This window comes from Hemitrygon akajei, chromosome 5 (genome assembly GCF_048418815.1).
Source record: "Hemitrygon akajei chromosome 5, sHemAka1.3, whole genome shotgun sequence".
Lineage (NCBI taxonomy): Eukaryota > Metazoa > Chordata > Chondrichthyes > Myliobatiformes > Dasyatidae > Hemitrygon > Hemitrygon akajei.
In genome coordinates this window covers 43,156,413-43,179,832 of record NC_133128.1, presented here as the reverse complement: position 1 = coordinate 43,179,832, position 23,420 = coordinate 43,156,413, and the positions used below count along the sequence as shown (strand labels likewise).

Below are 23,420 nucleotides of genomic sequence, written 5' to 3'. Positions count from 1 at the left end.
TGATGTAGTAATTTGTTCACATGGAACAGCTTTTGTAGAACTTGTATAGATTCCAGAGATCCGAGGAGTTTGTCAATAGATAAATTGGGCATTTGGTCTGTTTCCCTTTGTCTCTGCTTACACTTGAAGTGACTGGAAGAAGTGTAAAAGCTGTTGTGGTAAAATACAATAAACATGGCAACAACATTGGATTGATTCTGCTTTATTTTAAAGTTATGTGTATATTTCTTGTATATTACCCAATACATTGAGTGTAATGCAAGAAACTTAAAGCAAGAGCCTAGTCTGAAACTTGGCCTTCACTTTCTACCCTGATTCCATAACTGTTTACTCGCTACTCTGAGTGTTGTATATTTAATGGGGCAAATCTTCTGTTAGTTGCTATCCACCTGTTCATTGGCCTCACTGTTAGTTTCAGTGATGTCTCAGCACATTTCTTCAAAGGGACTCTAGCATAGCCAAGCACAACATTTACATAGAACATAACAGTTTTTTGGTCCACAATGTTATGCTGACTTTTTAACCTACTCCAAGATCAATCTGCCTACCTACAGGCTGCCTCAGATAAAACATTTGATCTGCTTCAGCTGAGGCAGTCAGCTGGACTCAAACAAACCACTTTGTCAGTTGATGAGGCCTCACAGTCGGAGTCGTGAGCTGTCATTTGTCATGTGATTGGGACATCGAATGCTTGGAATGTCTTTCATGTTCACAAATGTTCAGTAGCACCAAGGGGATGCAAAAGTTTTATTAAAATGCATGTACTGTATATTTGGAGCTGTATAGGCAGAGAGCACAGAAGCATTACGTCCATGCTGAGCATCGAGTACAAGCAACAGAGCTGTAGGTTATGCTAGTTGACCCTAGAAATTTTGTGAATCCACATGAAGATAAAAAATGGGATACAGAATAAAAATTTGCCTTTATGTAATTTAAGTACCAAAGTAAGTGTACTTTTCAACCCATACTTCTTGATATGTGCAGAAGACAAGGCTTCATGTTTCAAAAAATTGCACTTGTGGACTTTCCTGGGGATGCAATTACCATCCTCCTCCCACCCGCAGGTGACATAGAGGTTGTTTATATCTATCTATACTAATCCCCATTACCAATACTTGGTCACCTCCTATGTCTTGGTGATTCAAGTGCTCTTCCAGATGCTTCTTAACTGTTGTGAGCATGCCTCTCTCCACAGTTTTCTCGGGCAGTGGCGCGCGCGTGTGTGTGTGTGTGTGTGTGTGTGTGTGTGTGTGTGTGTGTGTGTGTGTGTGTGTGTGTGTGTGTGTGTGTGTGTGTGTGTGTGTGTGTGTGTGTGTGTGTGTGTGTGTGTGTGTGTGTGTGTTGATAATACTTCCTCCAATCTCCCCTAAACTAATTGTTCCTCACCTTAAACTCAGACCCACTGGTTTAAGACACTTGTTATTGGGAAATATTCCTTCCTATCTCACATTTATTCATCTCATAATTTTGTACACCTTTACCACATCATCTTTCAGCCTCCTTTGCTGCAAGGAAGACAAATGCAGTCTCTCTTGGTAACTGAAGTTTTCCATCCTAGGCAGCATGTTGACTAATCTCCTCTGCATCCTCTCCGGTGCAATCATGCCTACTCTACAGTGTGGTGACCAGAACTGCACATAATATTGCAGATGTAGCCTAGCCAGTTTTTTAAAAATAAAATTGTATCAAGATCTCTCTGCTTTTAATTGCTATGTTCCAGATAATGAGTTCTGTTCACTATCCTATTTACCTGTTTTACCAGCTTCAGAGATTCCTGGATGTATACACACAAGACACTTCTTTCCTCAATACCAGGCCCTACTACTCATTGTGTATACTATACGGATTAAATTCCACCTCCTATTTTCTGCCCAAATTAGCAGGTGATCTATATAATTGACATTAGACTAACAGCCCTACCATTATCTAGCTAACTCTGCTGGTTATCTTGGATAAAAATACTGCTGTCTCCCGGTCATCTAACTCTTCACCAGTGGCTGGAGAATATTTAAATACTGTATTTAACTGTGAGGTTGTATAAGGCATTGGTGAGGCTGAATTTGGAGTATTGTGTGCAGTTTTGGTCACCAAATTACAGCTCGACCAGCTATACGCCCTCCTTGCACATCTTTGCCATCCGGGGGGTCACCCGATTTTACCATTTCGTGAAAGCCCGGAACCTGCTGTACTCCCTTGAGGACATCAGGACGATGACCAGGGACTGCCAAGTCTGCGCTGAGTGCAAACCGCACTTCTACCGTCCTGAAAAGGCGCAACTTATCAAGGCCACCCGCCCCTTTGAGCGACTGAGTGTTGACTTTAAGGGCCCCCTTCCCTCCACCGACCGCAATGTCTACTTTCTCAATATTATCGACGAGTACTCGCGGTTCCCCTTTGCCATCCCCTGCCCCGACACCACTACCACGTCCGTCATAAAAGCCCTGCGCCAGCTCTTCACTCTGTTCGGATATCCCTGCTATATCCACAGTGATAGAGGGTCCTCCTTTATGAGTGACGAGCTGCGCCAGTACCTGCTGGCTAGGGGCATTGCTACTAGTAGGACCACGAGCTATAATCCCCGGGGAAATGGACAGGTGGAGAGGGAGAATGCCACAGTGTGGAAGGCCATACTTTTAGCCCTTAAGTCAAAAGGGTTGCCGGTCTCCCGATGGCAGGAGGTCCTCCCTGAGTGATGCACCATCAATAACTCTCTCTGAGACGTAAAGGCGAGATATCGGCTTTTATTGACTGGAAGAAGGAACAAGCAGTGGTTGACCACCATACTACATCCTGGAGACTGAGAGGCCGGGCTCAGACCTCCATCACCTTTATACAGGGGTCTGTGGGAGGAGCCACAGGAGCAGTCATCAGGGGGCGTGTCCAGACAGGTATCTGCTCCCTGTTATGTACGTCCACTAATGCCACCCCTCACGAGCGCCTATTCTCTTTTCCCAGGAAGTCTGCCACTGGGACCACCCTACCAGCTTGGCTGACGTCCCCAGGGCCAGTGCTGCTCCGGAAACATGTGAGGAGTAATAAATACTCCCCGCTGATCGAGAGGGTTCACCTTCTAAATGCGAACCCCCAGTATGCCTACATGGTCTTACCTGATGGGCGGGAGGACACGGTCTCCGTCCGTGACCTGGCGCCCGCAGGAGCAGCAGACCACTACCCCGAACACTCCACGGTAACTATGAACCCTGTACCCGAGGTGACACCACGCACACCGAGCCCTACACAGACTCCCCACGACACTCCTATACCGGGCGCCTCGTACGCATATATACCAGGCGCCTCGCACACGCGTGAGGGATCACTGACGCTTAGTGGGCTGACACCTCCAGTTAGGCCGGAACCAGCACAACCTCCGTCTCCGGTGCAATCACCACCGGCACCTGTGCAATCACAGCTGGTGCTATGTAGATCGCAGCGACAGATTCAACCACCTGATAGACTTAACCTGTAAATATACTTGTAAGAAACTTCGCCACATGGGGACTCTCTTTTAAAACAAAGGGGGGGTGAATGTGGTGAACTACATATACCTGTCTGGACACGCCCCCTGCTGACTGCTCCTGTGGCTCCTCCCACAGACCCCGGTATAAAGGCAATTGAGGCCTGAGCCCGGCCTCGCTGTCTCCAGGATGTAGGATGGTGGTCAACCATTGCTTGTTCTTTCTTCCAGTCAATAAAAGCCGATATCTCGCCTTTACGTCTCAGAGAGAGTTATTGATGGTGCATCACTCTTCACCAGTGGCTGGAGAATATTTAAATACTATATTTAACTGTGAGGTTGTATAAGGCTTTGGTGAGGCTGAATTTGGAGTATTGTGTGCAGTTTTGGTCACCAAATTACAGGAAGGTTATTAATAAGATTGAAAAGGTGCAGAGAAGGTTTACAAGGTTGTTGCCAGGACTTGAGAAACTGAGTTACTGATGCACCATCAATAACTCACGCCGAGACTTAGGAAGTGAGATTATCGGCTTTTATTGACTGAAGGACAACACTACATCCTGGGGAAAATGAGGGAGAGCAGCAGGCCACAGTCGCCTTTATACAGGGGTCTGTGGGAGGAGCCACAGGGGTAGTCAGCAGGGTCTTGGGAGGAGCCACAGGAGCAGTCAGACAGGTATATCTAGTTCACCACAGTTACAGAGAAAGGTTGAATAGGTTAGGACTTTATTCCCTGGAGAAAAATGAGGGGAGATTTGATGGAGGTATATAAAATTATGATGGGTATAGATAGAATGAATGCAAGCAAGCTTTTTCCACTGAGGCTAGGGGAGAAAAAAAAACAGAGGACATGGGTTAAGGGTGAAGGGGGAAAAGTTTAAAGGGAACATTAGGGGGGGCTTCTTCACACAGAGAGTGGTGGGAGTGTGGAATGAGCTGCCAGATGAAGTGGTAAATGCGGGCTCACATTTAACATTTAAGAAAAACTTGGACAGGTACATGGATTAGAGGGGTTTGGAGGGATATGGTCCAGGTGCAGGTCAGTGGGACTGGGCAGAAAAATGGTTCAGCACAGCCAAGATGGGCCAAAAGGCCTGTTTCTGTGCTGTAATGTTCTATGGTTCTATTTCCATCAGAATCCCAGTAATGTCCTCCCTTATACCCCATAGCAGCCCGAGATGCATCACTTGAGACCTTGGGCACATAAACTTTTATGCACTCTAAGACATTTAATAAATCCTTTTTAATCTAACAAGACTTTGAATTTTTCTAATTGAAGTTTCCATCCACAACATCCTTTTTCTTAGTGAATACAGATTTTTAAAAATAGCATCCGTGTTTTCTGTCTGTACATGCAGATCATCCCTTTGGTCCCTAATGGTTCCACTCTTCCCATACTTATCATCTTGCTCTTAATATACTTATGAAATAGTTTTCCTTAATCATATCTTCCAGTGATTTTCATGGCCTGCCTTTGCCCCCACTATATCTACCACAGTCCAGTGCACATATGACAAGACTTCCTTATTCTTGTACACCACTATCCTTGCAATAAAAACCAATATTCTGTTTGCTAATTTTTAATTTCCTGCATTCATGATTTGTGTATGCAGGCATTCACAGCTCTCTGAACACAGACATTTAATAATTTCACGTCAATTACATAAGCTTTTCTATTCACTTTCCTCACATGGTACTGTATTCAACCTGACATTTTCATTTGTTCAGTCATGAAAATGTTTTATCTCCCTTTGCAGCCCTTTTCCAAAGGACCTCTATGACTGCGGTATCCTGGTTGTAGTCTGCCAATTTGAAAAGAACGCAGTTACTGTTTTTTGTCTGTTAAATGATCTTCCATCCATGACCCATTAACCCTTATCTTGTGCAGCAGCCTTTTCTGCGGCATCTTATCAGAAGTCTCTTGGTAATCTTCATTTGTGACGTTCAGTGGCTCCTAATTACATCTTCAACTCCAAACAAAGGTTGTAAAAAGAAAATCTTCAGTATTGAAAATTCAACTGACATTATACTGGCTGCCCAAGTTAATTTTTTTAATGTAATTTTTGTTCTATATCTGTTATTGTTTGCTGAGGATGTTGGGGAAGTTTGAGCTGCTACACGTGTCCTTTAGTAAGAATCTTCTGTGAGCAAATAGGATGATTTTATTAATTTTTGTGTATTGAGGGTATTGTTAAGAATCTTGTTAAGCATTTAAAGATTAAATTGGGACATGAGGTATGTGAATTAATGTAAAACGTATCTTGGAACTTCTAAATTTGTAGATATCATGATTTCAAAAATATCAAGGCAGCAAAATTATACGAAGTCTATAATCATATTTACATTGTTTTATTAAGCCAACCTTATTACTGTAAATGGAAATATACCAAGTGCTATTTACCTTCTGTGTTCGAAGAAACCTCTGAGTAATATCAGCACAAAATGTACTCTGGGTAGACAGAAGGAATTTTGAAATCCGTTGCCAAGCAGCATTACTACCAACCAAGTTGGCCAAGGCCTGAAGGACGTACTTGGCAGACTGGCCCTGCAGCAGGTGGTGAGAGAATAAACACAAGTGATAACTTCCTTGACATGCTGTCTGCCTTTTGCATTGAAACCACAATAAACCAGACGTTCCCAGTGCAGGATCTAACTTGATTCCCTCCTGAATTTTACATTTCAGTTAGCCTGTCATCAATAGTAGGGAGATGGTCAAATCTATTGATCCTTTTTTTAAAAAAAACAACTTTTTAACAAGATGCTGGTTCAGCTAGAGTCAAGGTGTATCTGTAAGGGGGAATTGGGGATTTTTTTGAAGTTGTAACTTGCAGAATAAGACAAATGGGGGACCCAGTAGATGTGGCACATTTGGACTTTCAAGGTTATTATTAAGGTGCTGCACAAGGGAAATAAAATTCAGGAGCAATATACAGTGCCTGTAAAAAGTATTCACCCCCCCCTGGAAGCTTTCATGTTTTATTGTTTTACAACATTGAATCACAGTGGATTTAATTTGGCTGTTTTGATACTGAGCAACAGAAAAAGACTCTTGTGGGTCAAAGTGAAAACAGGTCTCTACCAAGTGATCTAAATTAGGAGGGGTGATTGATAAGTTTGTGGCCTAAGGTAGAAGGAGTCAATTTTAGAAAACCTAGCACATTTATTTTTCAACATAGTCCCCTCCTAAGTTTACACACTTAGTCTAGTGGTCGTGGAGCATACAGATCTTGGACCTCCAGAAAGTGTCCACAGCAAGGGTGATTGATAAGTTCGTGGCTTAAGGTAGAAGGAGATGAGTTATTAACTTCAAACTTTTTGCATGATCACTCAAAGAGTTGACCTGCATGTGCTTGCAACCAGAGCTGTATAACTCATCTCCTTCCACCTTAGGCCACAAACTTATCAATCACCCATCTGTGGACACTTTCTGGAGGTCCAAGATCCGTATGCTCCATGACTGCTGGACTAAGTGTGTAAATGTAGGAGGGGACTATGTTGAAAAATAAATGTGCTAGGTTTTCTAAAATTAATTCCTACCTTAGGCCATAAACATATCAATCACCCCTCGTAATTATAAATATAAAATACAAAATAATTGATTGCTTAAGTATTCAACCCCTTCCAAGTCAGTATTTAGTAAATGCACCTTTGGCAGCAATTACAGTTTTTAGTCTGTGTGGATAGGTCTCTATCAGCTTTGCACATCTGGACACTGCAGTTTTTTCCTGAATCTTTTTTACAAAACTGCTCAAGCTCTGTCAGATTGCATGGGGATCGTGAGTGAGCAGCACTGTTGAAGTCCAGCCACAAATTCTCAATTGGATTGAGGTCTGGACTCTGACTTGGCCACTCTAGGACATTAACTTTGCTGTTTTTAAGCCATTCCTGTGTAGATTTGGCTTTATGCTTGGGGTCATTGTCTTGCTGGAAAATAAATCTTCTCCCAAGTTGCAGTTCTTTTGCAGACAGCATCAGGTTTTCTCCCAGGCTTTTCTTGTATATTCCTGCATCCATCTTACTTTCTCCCTTCACAAGCCTTCCAGGGCTTGCTGCAGTGAAGCATCCCCACAGCATGATGCAGCTACCGCCATGCTTCACAGAAGGGATGATGTATTTTTGATGATGTGGGATGTTTGGCTTATGCCAAACATAGTATTTAGTTTAATTGCCAAAAAACTCAATTTTAGTTTCATCAGACCATAGAACCTTCTTCCAGCTGACTTCAGAATCTCCCACATGCCTTCTGGCAAACTCTAGCCAAGATTTCATCTTGAGTTTTTTTTTCCCCCAGCAGTGGCTTTCTCTTTGCCACTCACCCATAAAGCTGTGGCTGGTGAAGCACATGGGCAACAGTTGTTGAATGCGCAGTCTTGCCCATCTCAGCCACTGGAACTTTTAATTCCTCCGGAGAGGCCTCCCTCACTTGTTCTCTTCTTGCAAGGTCACTCAGTTTTTGAAGACTGCATGCTCTAGGCAGATTTACAGCTATGCCGTATTCTTTCCAGTTTTTGATGATTGACTTAACTATTCCAAGAGTTATTAACTGACTTTGAAATTTTCTTGTATCCAGCTCCTGACTTGTGCTTTTCAATGACCTTTTTGTGGCGTTTTTTGGAGTGTTCTTTTGTCTTCATGGTGTACTTTTTGCCAGGATACTGACTCACCAGCAGTTGGACCTTCCAGATGCAGGTGTAGTTTTTACTACGATCAATTGAAACATCTTGACTACACACAGATGATCTCCCATTTAACTAATTATGTGACTTCTAAAACCAATTAGCTGTACCAGTGAAGATTTGGTGTGTCATATTAAAGGTGGGGGGGGGGGGGGTAGGTGTAAATACTTGTGTTGTAGGACAATAAAACATGAAAACTTCCAAGGGGGTGAATACTTTTTAAAGGCACTGCATTGGTGTAAATGTAATACTAGTTAACAGACAGGAAGTATGGAATTGTAATTTTATATAAAATTTTAAAAGTCACGTAGGACTTGCAAGCTTAGATTAATGGAGTGCTGCAGGGATTAGTGCAACACCTCAGTGACTTGGATGTGGGACAAATCTGTAATACATCAAAGTTTGCTAATAATTTGAAGCTGTGTTAGATGTAGCATAAAGATAATATATTGGTTTTATGGACATATAGACAGGATAAATGAATGGGCAAGGACAATGTAAATGGATAATGTGGAAAAATGTGAGGTCACCCACTTTGACAGAAAGAAAAGAGCAGCATGTTTTTTTAAAATTGTAAGAAATTGAAAGGAGTTACTATTCAGTGGGACAGATTTTCTTTTGTACTTGTATCACTGAGAGTTAACTTGCAGGTATAGGAAACAATTAAAAAAACAAATATCATGTTGGCCTTTATTGCAAAAAGTTTAAATGCAAGAGTAAAGGCATCTTATTTCACTATTATAAGGCCTTAATGAAAGCACATGGAATTATTCAGCATGGAAACAGACTCTTTGGCTTATGCCAGTGTTTGCACCAATACTTAGCTAGATTGTTTTTCAACACTCTGACAGTAACATTCTATGCCACAGCATTAGAAGTGCTCGTCTGAGTGCTTTGTAAATGTTGTGACAATACCTGCCTCTACAATGTTCGCATACAGTCCAGGTATAAAGCTGAAAAAAATTATACCATGTCCCTTCTATAATCTCCCCTTCCTTAACTTGTACCTGTGCCCTTTGGTTATATACATCTCCCTCTGGGAATGTTTTCTCACTATTTACCCTTTCTTTGCCCCTTATCATTTGTATACTCCAGTCAGAATCTTACCCTGCTTTCTACTCTAAATCTAGCCAATTCAATCTCACCTTGTTTGTATTTATGAGTTTCCAAAACAAAGGGGGTTTGTGGGCCTACTCTTTCTTTTATTTCTTGTGTACTTATCATAGAAGTTCACAACCAGTGCTATTCTCTTTATGATTTGAGAAAATGCTAAATGTAGAGGATACTGATGGAGTTTCTGTAGCAGAGATTATTGTGTCTGCAGTGCTGAGGACTTGTGCATCAAAATAACCCTTGCCTTTAGCCATGCTCCGACTATAGCTCAGTTGGGGGTGTCAACTTGCCAGTGAAAAGAAATTACTTGGATGTGACTTGAATACAAAAACATATACATTAAGAGCAGGAGTAGGGACTTTACACCTTAAGCCTGCTCTGCCATTCACTAGGATCATCAGTGATCTGATCTACAAATTCATGTTCTCATCCACCATTCCATCCATTTGCTTATCCATTTAGCGACCTCTTTTCCATTGGTATTCAAAGGCACAACCTCGACCAACCATTGTGAAAGAGAATTCCAAAGCCTCGTGCAGTTCAAAGGGGCGAGGGGAGATCTCCCCTTCTCTTTTGTATCTTAGAGGACCCCATGTTTTAATAAATGACCCCCTTGTCCTGGTTTTTTCACAAAAGTAAACAAGCTTACATCCACTCTTTCATGAAGTTGTACAGTGTAGATACAGGCTCTTCTGCCCGGTATAATGCTGACCACGCTCCTCTCTCTACTAATCCAACTTGCCCGCACCCCATACTGCTCTGAACCTACTCTGTCAAGTGCTTGTCAAGATGCCTCTTAAATGTTGTAATCATTCTGGCCTCCACCATCGGCTTTGGAAGCTCACTGCAATTACCAACTATTCTCTATGTGAAAATATTTACCCTGCAGATCTTCTTTAAATCTCCTTCTTCTCATCTTAAAACTCTAGTTTTAAACCCCTGTCATGGTAAACAGCGTCACCTCAGGCTTCTTTGCTCCGGGGAAACAAACCCAGCCAGCACAATCTGTGCTGATAACTCAAAATCTTCCAGTCCAGGTAATAACCTTGAGAGTCTTTTCTGCACACTTTCCAGCTTAATCTTTCCCACTGCTTACAGCGCTCCCCAGTGCAGCCTAAACAACGTTTACTACAACTGTAACGTAATATCCTAACTCTAGTACTCAGTTCTTCAGCTGATGAAAGCGGGCATGCATGCCTTCCTCACCACTCCCATCAAACTGTGTTGCCACTTTCAGAGAGCTACAGTAATATACTTGGTGTCTCTATTCAACAGTGCTCCCCAGAGTCTGCAATTCCTTACTAATCCTTCAATTATATCTCTTCTCACACTTTTGAATTCCAGAAGATAGAAACCTGGACTGCCTTCCCTTCCGTATTTGATATTCTGCCCATTCCAAATATTACTCTAGTATAGCTTCTCTGAAATCCTTCCAATACTTTAGTCATCCTTGAATAAAGAGACCAAAACTGTACACAGCTTTCCAGGTGAAGTCTCACCACTGCCCTGTATAACTGACAGCTTCCTGAAACTGGTTACACAGAGTTAATAGGGTGGTTAAGAAGGTATATGGCATGCTTGCAGTTACAGTGGATCCTGGTAAATTAGGCCATTAGTTAATTGAGACAGCCACTTGTATGGGCAACTCTTAAAGAAGAAAAACTAAATGAAAATAGCTGAGAAAATGGCGGCACAACGGCAGCACGCACGGCCACTCCAGGAATGAATATCTGTTATCTGTAATTAGGGGACATGCACAATCCTGCTTTGATGGGGATAGACGTGCGAAGCACGGAGGAACATCTGGTGAAACTTCTGACATGCCTGTTTCGCTGACGCTGCTACTGTACGATCGAGAAATCTCCGGAGAGGAAGGCCCTGAATCCTTGGTTTTGCCTGTTGCTTGGCAGCCGGGGCTGAGGTCGAAGCGCTCAGCAGAGATGGTGCTCAGTGTCGGAGGGCTGGTTGGAGGCTCGAAGTTTTTCGGACGGACTCAGAGTTGACTGTGGTCGAATGCTTCCAGAGGCTGCATCGGGAAGCTTTGCGGCGCTGGAGGTTCATGGCAGGAAGAGTTTTTCTTCCTTCTACCGTCTACGTGAGATCATGAGCTATCGAGGACTTTGAGACTTTCTTTTACCTTGTCCATGGTCTGCCCTTATCAAATTATGGCATTGCTTTGCACTGCTGTAACTATATGTTATAATTATGTGGTTTTTGTAAGTTAGTCTTGGTCTGTCTTGTGTTTTTGTGATATCATACTGGAGGAACATTTTATCGTTTCTTAATGCATGCATTACTAAATGACAATAAACGAGGACTGAGTGTCCTCACAATCTAATCTAATCTAATCTAGGATGCCTTTTATTTATTTAGGACATCATGCCACCTAATTGGGACAGGAGACTTTTGCCAAACTGTTTCTAACTAGCACTGTGTGGTCATTAGGCAGTACCTAATAAGAAATAAGCAGCGAGACTGTTCAGAACCGTTCTGCTCACTGCAGTTTCAAGCATTCAGATTTGGAGATGCCAGACATGTCTGGGAATGAAAATTAAATGATTTCAGTATTTCAACAATTTAGGAAGGTATAGACAATCATCTTGAATGTTACAATGAAATGAAGATTTGGAGGATGCAGTTGTTGAAAGCATTGTTTGAAAGCAGTCCATTGTCTACACTGGGTGTCTGAGCTGATTTTTGTTCATTTGTAGTAAATCAAAACAATTTGGAAGTATACACTAGATTAATTTCTCAAATAACTATTAGGAACTAATACAGTTTTATAGGACTGTAACAGTATTGATAGTGCTCTAATTCATTCTGCATTTAATTTAAATACATAATTTGTTACTCAGTTAAATGGTAGATTGTCTTTTTGTGTACCTTTTTAACCATTTCCATGAAACTTCGGCTAATTAGAGCATCTGCTTAATTGGCCCAAAATGTACTGGCCCCGATGTGCCCCAATTAATTGGAGTCCATTGTATTAATTGAGGAATTGAGTTCAAGAGTCAGGAAGTTATGTGGAGCTTCATAAAATTCTAGTTAGGCTGCATTACGTTCAGTTTTGGTTGTCCCATTAAAGCCTAGGCTCTGAAGAGGATGCAGAAGAGGTTTACCAGGATGCTGCCAGGATTAGAAGGCATGTTCTATAAAGAGCAATAAGGAAAACTTGGATCGTTTTCTTTGGAGTAGCTGAGGCGAGATTTGATAGAAATTTATACGATTGAGAGGCAAAGACAGATTAGACAGCCAGTATTTTTTCCCAGGATTGCAATGTCTTAAATGTATGTCCTTTGGTATTGAGGTGACAGGATAAATTCAAAGGAGATTTGTGGACCAAATTTCTATTTTACACAGAGTGGTGGGTGCCTGGAATACACTGGTGGTGGTGGTGGAGGCAAGTATTATAGAGGTGTTCAAGGGGCTTTTAGATAGACATATGACTGACCAAGAAATGGAAGGATATGAACATTGTGTGGGAGGAAGGAATTAATTTCATTGGGCATTTGATGATTTAATTGGTTCCTGTGCTGTACTATGTTTTAGGTACATGCCAGGTCTCTGAGAGCAAACTCTATTAGTCCAATCTTCCCTCTTTCTATTTCTTTGTACTCCTGCATCCTGCTATCTGTCAAACATTTCTATCAAATTTTCTTATTTTTCCATCAATTTACTCTAAATGGACAATATAAAGTCAGCCATCAACTTATCAGCCTATATTTGGAATGTGTGAGGAAACCAGAGCACCTGGAGGAAACTCATATACTTATAAAGAGAACACACAAGCTCTGCCCTCTGCCACCTTGAGCAAAGTGGTGGAAGATGATTTTTTTTGACATTATGGGTGGCATCTTTCCATCAATAATTTATTCACCATGTTTGAGTTTTGATAGAACTACCTGGCTTCAATACTTGTTCAGTCCTTGTCCTGTCAAGGACAGAATAGCTGAACTCCAGCAATATAGTGAGAATAATAATTCATGACATCAGGTCTGCATTGACCCATCATGGCATCGAAGAATCTTGGCAAAACCAAGTAGAAATTAATAGGAAGTCTCTCCATTGCCTGGAAACATATCTTGCACAAAGAGCTTTCTTTGTTTGTAACAGATGAGTCATTTCATCTCCTGGCCATTCTTACAGAGGTTTCTTGGGGCACTGCCAAGGGGCTAATCTCCTTCAGTTACTTCATTGATGACCTTCCATTTGAAGGTCAGAAGTGGGGATGTTTGCTAATTACTGTAAATTTTCAGCACCAGGGTGACATTCAAGCACGGTGCTAATAAGTGCCAGAAAACATTCGTGCTGTGTTAGTGCCAGTCAATAACCATCTTCAAGCGAGTGTTTAACCATTTGCTGTTGGCATTACTATGACTAAGTCACCCAGCCCTAACACGCTGTGATAAATAGAAAATGCTGGGATCTATCAGAAGGTCAGGTGGCATCCAAAGAAAGGAAAAACAAGGTCATAGGCATGTGCAAGCGACAGTAGGGTGCAGGGATTGGAAGAGAAAGAAATAAACTAGTAGGATTGCTCTCACAGAGCTGGTATGGATCATAACAGGAAACTTCAAAATCAAATTGCAGAGAAAGGAGAAAGGCAAAATAGTGAGACTGTCAACGGAATCGAGACTGAGAAGCTGAACAAGCGGTGGTAGTTCCCTCTAGAGAGGATTGTGAAGGTTCTTACATTGCAGATAATCTTTCTGGAGGAGACACAAGAAGAAGATGAATGAAAATAGTGGAGCAAAAGGGGAAAATGTTAAAGCAATGCTAGGTTTGTAAAATAGGCATTAGAGAAGCAAAACAAAGTGAATGTTGGCAATATGTAAATCCTTTCCCAATGTACTGTCATCTGCAGAATTCATAACATCCACAACTGGCAGGTCCAGTTTAAACTGAAATGATGAACTCCAGGGAGAACTCAACTTTGCAGTAGAGGTTTCTGCTAATTTGGTGGGAGGCTGATTGGAAGATGGGCAGGCAGGTGTTCTTGCCTGATTGCCTGTCTTGTGATAAAAGCCTGCTGGTAAGTCAGTATGCTTCTTCCATTAACTCATGAATTTACTGGAAGGTAGCTGAATGAAGAGTACTTTATTAAATAACAGAACTACTAGAGAAGCAATCATAGCTTATCTGTTGTCTAATGATATGTAAGCTGCACTTGTTACATACAGTAAGAGCTGTCAAGCCATTAGAAAACATGCCCCTGCTAGCTCAATTTCTCCCTGTGGCCTGATCAGCTGCGTATTTTCTGTTTTACTTTTGGTTCCAATCATTTAGAGTGCATTACTTTACAATTATTTTATTTATCTATCTATATATATATATATATATATATATATATATTTTTGCACTGATCTTTTTGGTGTGCTCATCGTATGGCATGTCTTGAGCATCTGAAACCTGGCGGAGCCCATCACCCTCCAGATACTGTCTTTTAGGACAGCTAAAGACAGATGACAAATGAACCAAAGCAAGGCTTAAAAGAAAAGTAGAAAATTCTGATGACATTTCTTAAATTAGGCTTTAATCATTAATGCACATTGATATTTCACACCATTGTGAAACGATCTCATTGAAATGAACAATGGGTACCAGTTAACTCTTCTCTCTCCTTCAGTTTGACTTTTATTGTGAGGGGCCATAAATAGCATATTTTTATTTAAACAGGAATGAATTAGATTCTCACACTCTCATGAGATAATGGCACCAGATTCCGAAACTGCATATAGGCTGAATAATGACCATAGAAGTGCTGGATCCTGGAACAGTTCCAGATTGAGGGAGAACTGAAACTGTACTCTCTAGAATCATAGCCATTTTTGAAAATGCTCCAGGTCTGAAAGTATTGCAAGAGTAAACCTTGAAAGAGAGTTTCTTTAAAATCCTTAAGTTTTAAAAATCCTTAAATTCTAAGGATCCTTAAAATACTTTGGATTGTATGATAGCAGTGTTGGTGATCGCTGAGATTTTGTCGGTATTGTGGTGTCAGTGTCTGAAAGCTGTATAAATGATGATGAGGCTTGTGTAAAGCATAAATATATTTACACAAACCTCTTCATCATTTATCCCTGTCAGCATGCCTTTCTTTTCACTTTCCTTTCGTGGACGTGCAGCTTTCTCTTGAATGCCTGTATGCTATTTACATTAATTATTCTATATGAAATATTTTATTTAATTTAGCAATGGAATTGGCACAGGATGGTATTGTTGAAAAGGAGGAAAAATGATGCAGATGATTGGGAGACAGGACTTACAAATTTTAGTCATAGAACAGTACATTACAGAAATAGGCCCTTTGGCCCATCTAGTTCATGAGAAGCTATTAATGGCCTAGTTCTGTCAACCAGCACCCAGAGCACAGCCCTCCATACCCAGACCATTTTCTCTTAAATTTTGAATCGAGCTCACATGCACTATTTCACACTCTTACCGCTCTCTGAACGAAGAGGTTCACCTTAAACATTTCACCTTTTACCCTTAGCCCATGACCTCTAGTTCTAGTTTTACCCAACATCGATGGAAAAAGTCTCCTTGCATTCACCCTACCTATACCCCTCAATTTTTTTATAGCTCTGTCAATTCTCCCCTCCTCCTCCAGGAAATAGGAGTGGCGATATTTACCGTAGAGTATTTTGCAGTGCTGAAGAGAGTGGACATTTTAGAACCTTTGTTTTAGAGTTCAGAAACTACGTTGTTAGGACTGCTCTTCAGGCTAAAAACTGATCAGAAGTATATTGAAGAGTTGATTTCATAAGTTACAGAAGATTGCAAAGCCATAGAATGGTCATAATGCAAATTGTTCATATCAACTGTCATATCAAATTTGGAGTATTGACTGTAGTTCTAGTCATCTATCTATAAGAAGCATATCAATAAATATAAACTGTCCATATATGATATTAATAATATAAGATGGAAAGAGTTTCTGAGGTATGTCCAGGAGAACTTTCTTGATTTGTATATTTTTTGCTCATTCAAGAAACTTCAAAGTAATCCAAGCTAAATGCTTAGGAGTGTGGGAAACAATGACCATGATATTGTGGTATTTAAATTACCTTCGACAAAGATGTAGGCTGTTTCAGGCAAAATAAAATAGTTTGAGAAAGGCCAATTTTCTTGAAATCAGAAAGTGTAAATTAAAATTAACTCCTGGGAGACAAAACTGTAACTGCTTATGTTGGGAATATTTTAACGATTGTCTCAGTTCGTTTCCATGAGAGTGATGGTAGGGAAATTAAAACTACAGTTACCTGGGTGACGGAAAAGGTGACTCTTTTTGCTGTTTTAATTCCATCTAGGAACGTGCTAGATTACTATCACAAATGGGAAGCTAGAATGAAGATGGAAAATTCAAAAGCAAAGTGAAAAATGAATTGAGAAGTTTAAAAAAATGAGGAAAGACAGGTATAAAGTATAAAAGTGAACTCAAAAAATATTACCCTGCAACCGGGGAAGTTGGTGTAAGAGGGGGGAAAAGGACATCTATTCATTGTGACAGAGGGCAAGATTATGATACGCTGGTGCTTGAGGACTGGAAAATTAGAAATGTTCAAAAACGAGTACACTCTAGTTTCTCTTCTAAATTTTTTGCCTTTTACTAAAGAAACAAATAGTCATTTCTATCTTATGGAGAAAGTTCTAGTAATAGTAATTATTGACAGAATTAATTGTCACATGACAGTTGTGGATTAATTAGAAAAATATGGATTTATTGAAAGCAAATTGTTTTAGTAATTTGATGTAACAGAGAAAGTTGATGAAGATATCAGTGGTTTGATATATGTGGATTTTCAAAAGACGTTTGATAAAGGGCAAGTAAGATTTTTGTAAGATTGAAGACCATGGAATAACATGTCCTTTTGCAGCACGGACAGGCAATTGGTTGAACTGATTATAACTGATTACAGAAGTTTTGTGACTGGTTATCAGATCTATCCATTGGCCTTAACAGTCACATACTTACAGATACTGATTGCAGTGTTTCAACAGTAAACCCAGCCACCTTCCTCAGGGCACAAGTTACTCAAATGTTAAGTCCCCCTGGACACTTCCTTATATACCTTCTCGACTGAGCACAGCATGGGTGGGGCTTAACACTCAGTCCTGTTTGGCTGAACCTTCATTAGCGATGAGTGGTCCTAGACTGAAGCTATCATAGAACCTACATTTAGGTCCCCCACATGCTCCATCTCTAGTAATTCCCTAATCTTTCTCCTGTAGGCATGGTGATTGAGGTATGGAGTACACAACTCCCTGACTGTGTGAAAGCATGGTCAGGAAGTATTAGAGGCATTTTAAAACATATTTAAACAGGCAGAACAAGTCCATACAGTTTACCATGGAGGTAGAAAGTAAGGGTACTTTGCCAGTTTTAGATGTTAATTGTAAAACTGATGGTAGACAAGCTGGAGTTGAGTGTTTACAGGAAGAAGACACACACAGACCAGTACCAGAATTTCTAGTCAAATCATCCAAAGAAGACAGTGCTTGGCATTGTTTGAGGCATGCACTAGGAGCAAATACCTTGTGCACAACTAGATCTGAAAAGGAGGAAGAGTGCAAGATGGTCAGAGAAGCATTCAAGAAAAATGACACATAACTGAGAAAGGAATGGAGTGCAATACAACACAACAAAGACAGCCTCCAGGTAGAACGGTTATTTCGTCATACAGTGGCAGCTTAACTGAAAAGCTAAGATGAATTTGCCAAAAATATGGTGTCCATTTAATAGCAAAAAGTGAGGACACAATTAGAAAAATGTGAAGCAAAGTGGCACCTAGAAAACCTAAGGAACTGTGTCAGGGAGTTGTGGACACCTGCTTGTGCTTGAGATTCCCAGCAACTACATCTATTTCTTTTTAATTTTCATTAACCATAATCATATTTTACACATCTAGGTGATTATATGATTTGCAAAAATTTTCTCTACGACTATGAGCTAATTATTAATTACTGTTGAAGGAGTTGGTTATAGACATTTACTGATAGATAACACTGGACAGCAATTCTTTTGAAAGTGTTGCTTCCTCAGATTTTTTTTATGATAGACAGCTTGAAGCTGAACACAAATATAATTTCAGACTGCTTGTGTCATATAAGATTTGGAGAAACAATAAATTCACTTCCAATGAATATAATGTATTTAATTGCATAATGGTACCCACGCTTTGCAGTGGTGCAAGCGAGCTAAAAATGTTCTGCTGATGATTTTCATTTGTACTCAGTGTCTGAGTCTTCTCACTTAAGTATCCAACAATAGTCAGCCAGGATTGGTGGACTCCAGTTTCCCTGAGAGCACTTCCATAACCGCAATGAAACCTTTCACCATGCTTGTCACTGACTGCGCCAAGATTTGCAGGGAAGAAATCTACATAAGAATGCAAAAAAATGAATCTTTAGTGACATGTTGCACTTCATGATTTTGTATGCCTGAAGCATGTTGTCAACCAGCTGCATGTAGTTTGGCGCATTGTTGCTGCCAAGAAAAAAAATTCAACAACATCCTTGAAAGCCTTTCATGTGATTTTTCTGGTCCCACTAGAAGTTCTTCAAATTACCTCTTATTGAGGACCTGTTTGATTTGTCGACCAACAAAAATGCCTTCCTTAATCTTGGCATCCATTATTCTGACTTGAATTATGAATTAAAATAACAAATATAGGTGATTTCAAAAAAGGAGTATGTGATAAGGAAACCTCATGGTTATTTTTATGATCACAAATCCGTAAGATACACACCAAAGTATTCAGAAAGTGAAATCTATGAGTAATGTATCAGGATTGAGTTCTGTGCATTTTAATTTGTTTCAGTCTCATTTTGGTGAGGGGTTTTAATCATATTTATCTTACCATATGAGACTGTGACTTTTTTTTATTGCAGCACTTTGATTCCATAATGCAAAGTCCAGTCCTCAGAATTTCAAAGGCTTGGTTATAAATTCTCTGGCATTGGATTTAAACACAGGTTTAAAATTTGGATGTGTGGTAAATGGGAAATCCTTTGGTTTTTTTTTCATTTAGGATTAGGGACATCAACAAATGGAAAAATGAGTTCTGGCCTTTCTTGCGTGGAGTAAATTTGGGCCAGTCTGCAGGAAAGGGGACAATTGAAGGGAAAAAGTTAAAAGGGAAGTGGGGTAAGGAAGCAAAAATGGGGAATTCTAGCAGACGAGAGAAAAGGGGAAAACTCAAGAAGGACAGAAATAAAAGGAAAGTGGAAACAGATGTCATTATTTGATGAGTGATTTAGTAAATTAGGAGATTGGGAAGGCATTTGTAAATAAAGAAATCGGGTTGGGTTACCAAATCAAACTGTTGGTCAATTGCTGTTCTGAGAGTTGACACAGGCTTGACAATTCATCCTTTTTCTATGTGTTGGATATGATGATGCATGAACTTTTCTAAAACAATCTTCTGTTAACTCTGGGGTGAATCAGTGCAGATGAGTACAATCAATGGACTGAACCGGGTTGTGGGATACAATCTGATTAAACAGAAAATGATATTATTAAAGGTATTCTATGAATCGTTGAGCCAAGATCTGTTTGTGAAATGCTGAACTGTGATACAAAAAAACCTAAAAAAATTCATGTTAAGTTCTGTTAAACCAAATAGTATTATGTAGCATTTATGGAAACATGCAAAATATAAATACCTGTTTGCAGTAACAGGAAGGATATAGAAGAGTCAAAAACATTTGGATTTTTAGCAGAGCCTTAAAAGATTCCCGATAGTAGACTCTGTTGAGAACATATTGACCCAAGTGTCCGGTAAATAAACATTGAAAAGTGAAGTAAGGATTAAGAGTAAAATTACTGTTGTTCATCTTTGGTATAAATGATTTGAACTGGTACTGGAACCACAATTTTCACAGAGTATTCAAACTTGGAAACTGCAGTGAGGAATGCAACAAAGTACAAGACAAATGAGCATGCAGACTGAGGAGCAATTAACAGCTGATTAATACAGATAAGCTAAGTGGCTTAATTGGTAGGAAGAGCAAGGTAATCACATACTCTTTGGAAAAGAACATTGAAACATATTGATTTTTGGATTATAAATATCAATCCACAAAGATTTTTGCAATTCAGTCTGATCTTGATTATATAGAGTAAATGCATCAGAAAAGATGCCCATTTTAATTTTGTAAAGATGATTAAGAAGTTACAGTAAAATTGTTAATCCACAGCTGAGTGCACTGACAGCGTTGGACTTGCACATTTTCTGGATAATTGGATGTTATTCAAATTAATACTCCAACACTTGTAATTCACATTTTTTATATGTTTAAAGTGGTATTGTACTTTTTTTTAAACAAACCTGGTATGTTTAAAGGGAGTGCAAGAATTAGAGTCTCTCTTTGTTAAAGGCAGTGCAAATTCAATGGCTGATGAGCCAGATGTTGAACTGTTAGGATTTCTGAACTCTAAGATAGCAGGTGATCAAAGGTTTACGAATATACCAATCAGGAAAAAGTGAATGGGCTAGAACTGTTTACTCTGAGTGATGACTTGATAAGAAGCTTTAAATTCATAAAGTTTGATAGTGTAATTGTGGAGTTATTATTTCCAATTGTACCAGAACTAGTTATTGCAAAATTGGGACAACAACTTTGGGTTCAAGGGAGCATTATACTTAGTGGCCACCTTGTTAGGCTCATCTGTACACTTGCTCAATAAAACAAGTATCAAATCAGTCAAACATGTGGAGGCAACTCAATGCATAAAAGCATGCAGATATGGTCAAGAGGTTCAGTTGTTGTTCAGACAATTCAAAGATCAGAAAGAGGAAGAAATCTGATCTAAGTAACTTTGATCATGGAATGATTGTTGGTGCCTGATGAGATTATTTGATTATCTCAGAAATTGCTGATCTTCTGGGATTTTCACGGACAGTCTCTTAGAGTTTATAGAGAATGGTGCCAAAAAGCATTTTTTTTTAAAAAGCATCTAGTGAATGGCAGTTCTGTAGGCAAAAATGCTTGTTAATGAGAGAGATCAGAAGAGAATGGCCAGACTGGTTCAAGCTGACAGGAAGGTGACAGTAACTCAAATAACCAACAATGGTTTGCAAAAGAGCATCTCTGAAAGCACAACACATTGAACTTGAAGTGGATGGGCTACAGCAGGAGAAGACCATGCACATACACTCAGTGGCCACTTTATAGGTGCAGGAGGTACCTAATAAAGTGGCCACTGAGTGCATTTCCCACAGTGTAGTAAGAATTGACATTTGTCACTATGGATAGTAGTGGTAGCAGCTAGCATAGATGTACTTAAATTGAAAGAAGGTAAGCATGTGGAAAAAATATTAATTGGAGGTTAGATGGTGATGGTGGGGAGGGAGGGGTTGTGCATAAATATTCTTAAGGATCAATTGTTCTGCACAGTCTGCTACTGCCCTGTAAATGCTAAATTTATTTGTTGCTATTTGACATTGGTATGTCTTGTGTTATTTAAAAGAATTTTTAAGAATAGATTTGAAAGCTTATGATAGATATGAGCTTTTAATGTGCAATATATTACTAGAGTGACAAAGGTACAAAATCATTTTTAATTTATCCTTTGGTCCCACTTCTTATTTTGCAGACTGTGCGTCATGGCTTCCCCTGCCAACCGACGGCCTTAGCTTTTGATCCAGTACAAAAAATTCTGGCCATTGGGTGCCGCACAGGAGCTCTACGAATGTATCCTTTTTTCAAAAAGATGAAATTTTTAACTAGTTTTCAATACAGACACTTGCACATTCCAGCTACAAACTATGCAGTTTTTTTCTCCATTGAATCTATATGATTAACAATATAAGATTAACAATCTTATGAATAACAAATCATCTTTTCTACATCTTGTTCTGAAGTTAAGTCTCATTCGTCTATGTTGTGTCAGGTGTTACAGTTGTGTTGATTGGTGATGTGATGACACAATTTAAATTGGAGGAATTGCTTGTTCTTCCATTTCACTTTTATTGCTGTACATATTCTTCGTTTATAAATTGTAGAGTATTGAAGTTAGCATTTGCATACCAAGTAATCTTATTCTATAACCTAGTATTAACGCATCAATTGCCTTCTATTGTAAAGGTAAATTGGTTGTCAAGTTTAAACACACTTGTCAACTAATTTAGGTGCATTGCAGGTAGACCCTTAAGTGTAGCTCTTCCTCTTGAAACTGTGATACTTACTTTCATTGCTTGTAACAATTTTAATTCTTTGCTGACCAAGATGTACTTCTACCCCTGCAGCGTCCACCAATCCCAGAAGGCCTCCAATGAATCAGTGAGCATAGTGTGCTCACTGGGCAAGGATGTATCCTCTGAAGAGAGGTGGGCATCTGCTTGGACAGATTTTTTGGCCCACTGCAGTAACTTGTGGAAATCGCCTTTGGCCAGCTCCGAGAGCACACCTGCATGGTGGTCCTCCAAATGACCTGTTACTTCCATCCCAGCTGTCCAAAGATAAGGATTGTTGTGCTAAAATGCAACCAGAACTCAGAGCAGTCCTTCAGATATGCAGCAGGGTTGTGCAAACTCATTTGAGTTTGTTATCGATTTACACTAGTTACAAGAGAAAGATCTCAGTGAGGAAATCTGTTTATGACATTATGTGATGATACTTTACTGTTCAACTTCCATCGTTTTTTCAACTTTATTTTTCACTCTAGTATTTCAATCTGTATAGATCACTACCTACTTTGCGATTGCTAAGTTCAAAATGCCTTTGTAGCTTTCATTTGTTTCATCTTAGTTTGTGAATCATGCTGTTTATTTAATGGAAAAAGATCTAGTGGAGCCAGTGTGCTTTTATCGTGATTTTTATCATCAGTGTGCTCATGTACTTTTGTCATGATCTGGGCTTATTAAAACATTGAAATCCAAATCACGTATTGAGGCTTGAAATCGTGTATTAAGGCTTGATATAATGGCATATAATTGAAAAGGAAATGCATAAAACCACGCTTATAATATTAAACAATGTCAAATTCCTCATGAGTGGAGAGATGAATTTGGTACATTATTTGTAGAACTGTATACTTTATAAAATTAGAATGCCATGTTATGGAAGGAAATGGCATGTAGGAATATTTCCTTTGTATTTCTTATCATACTGTTCTTTCTGTGGCTTGGCAATTTGCTATTGGACTTCAGCCAATGCAGATTTTGAATTAACTCTCA

The 23,420-nt window shown here is 39.7% G+C and overlaps 1 protein-coding gene across 9 annotated transcripts in view; it reads left to right on the top strand.

Annotated features, from left to right (window-relative positions):
• Positions 1-23,420, top strand: part of stxbp5l (syntaxin binding protein 5L) — a 352,686-nt gene that overhangs the window by 20,946 nt on the left and 308,320 nt on the right. For all 9 annotated transcript variants that reach the window (XR_012098901.1, XM_073045359.1, XM_073045358.1 and 6 more), the window contains exon 2: positions 21,839-21,936. Coding sequence is in view for 8 of the 9 variants with exons in the window: in XM_073045359.1 (XP_072901460.1) it covers positions 21,839-21,936 (98 nt within the window). In the remaining variant the exon portion in view is untranslated. The remainder of the gene's footprint in view (positions 1-21,838; positions 21,937-23,420) is intronic.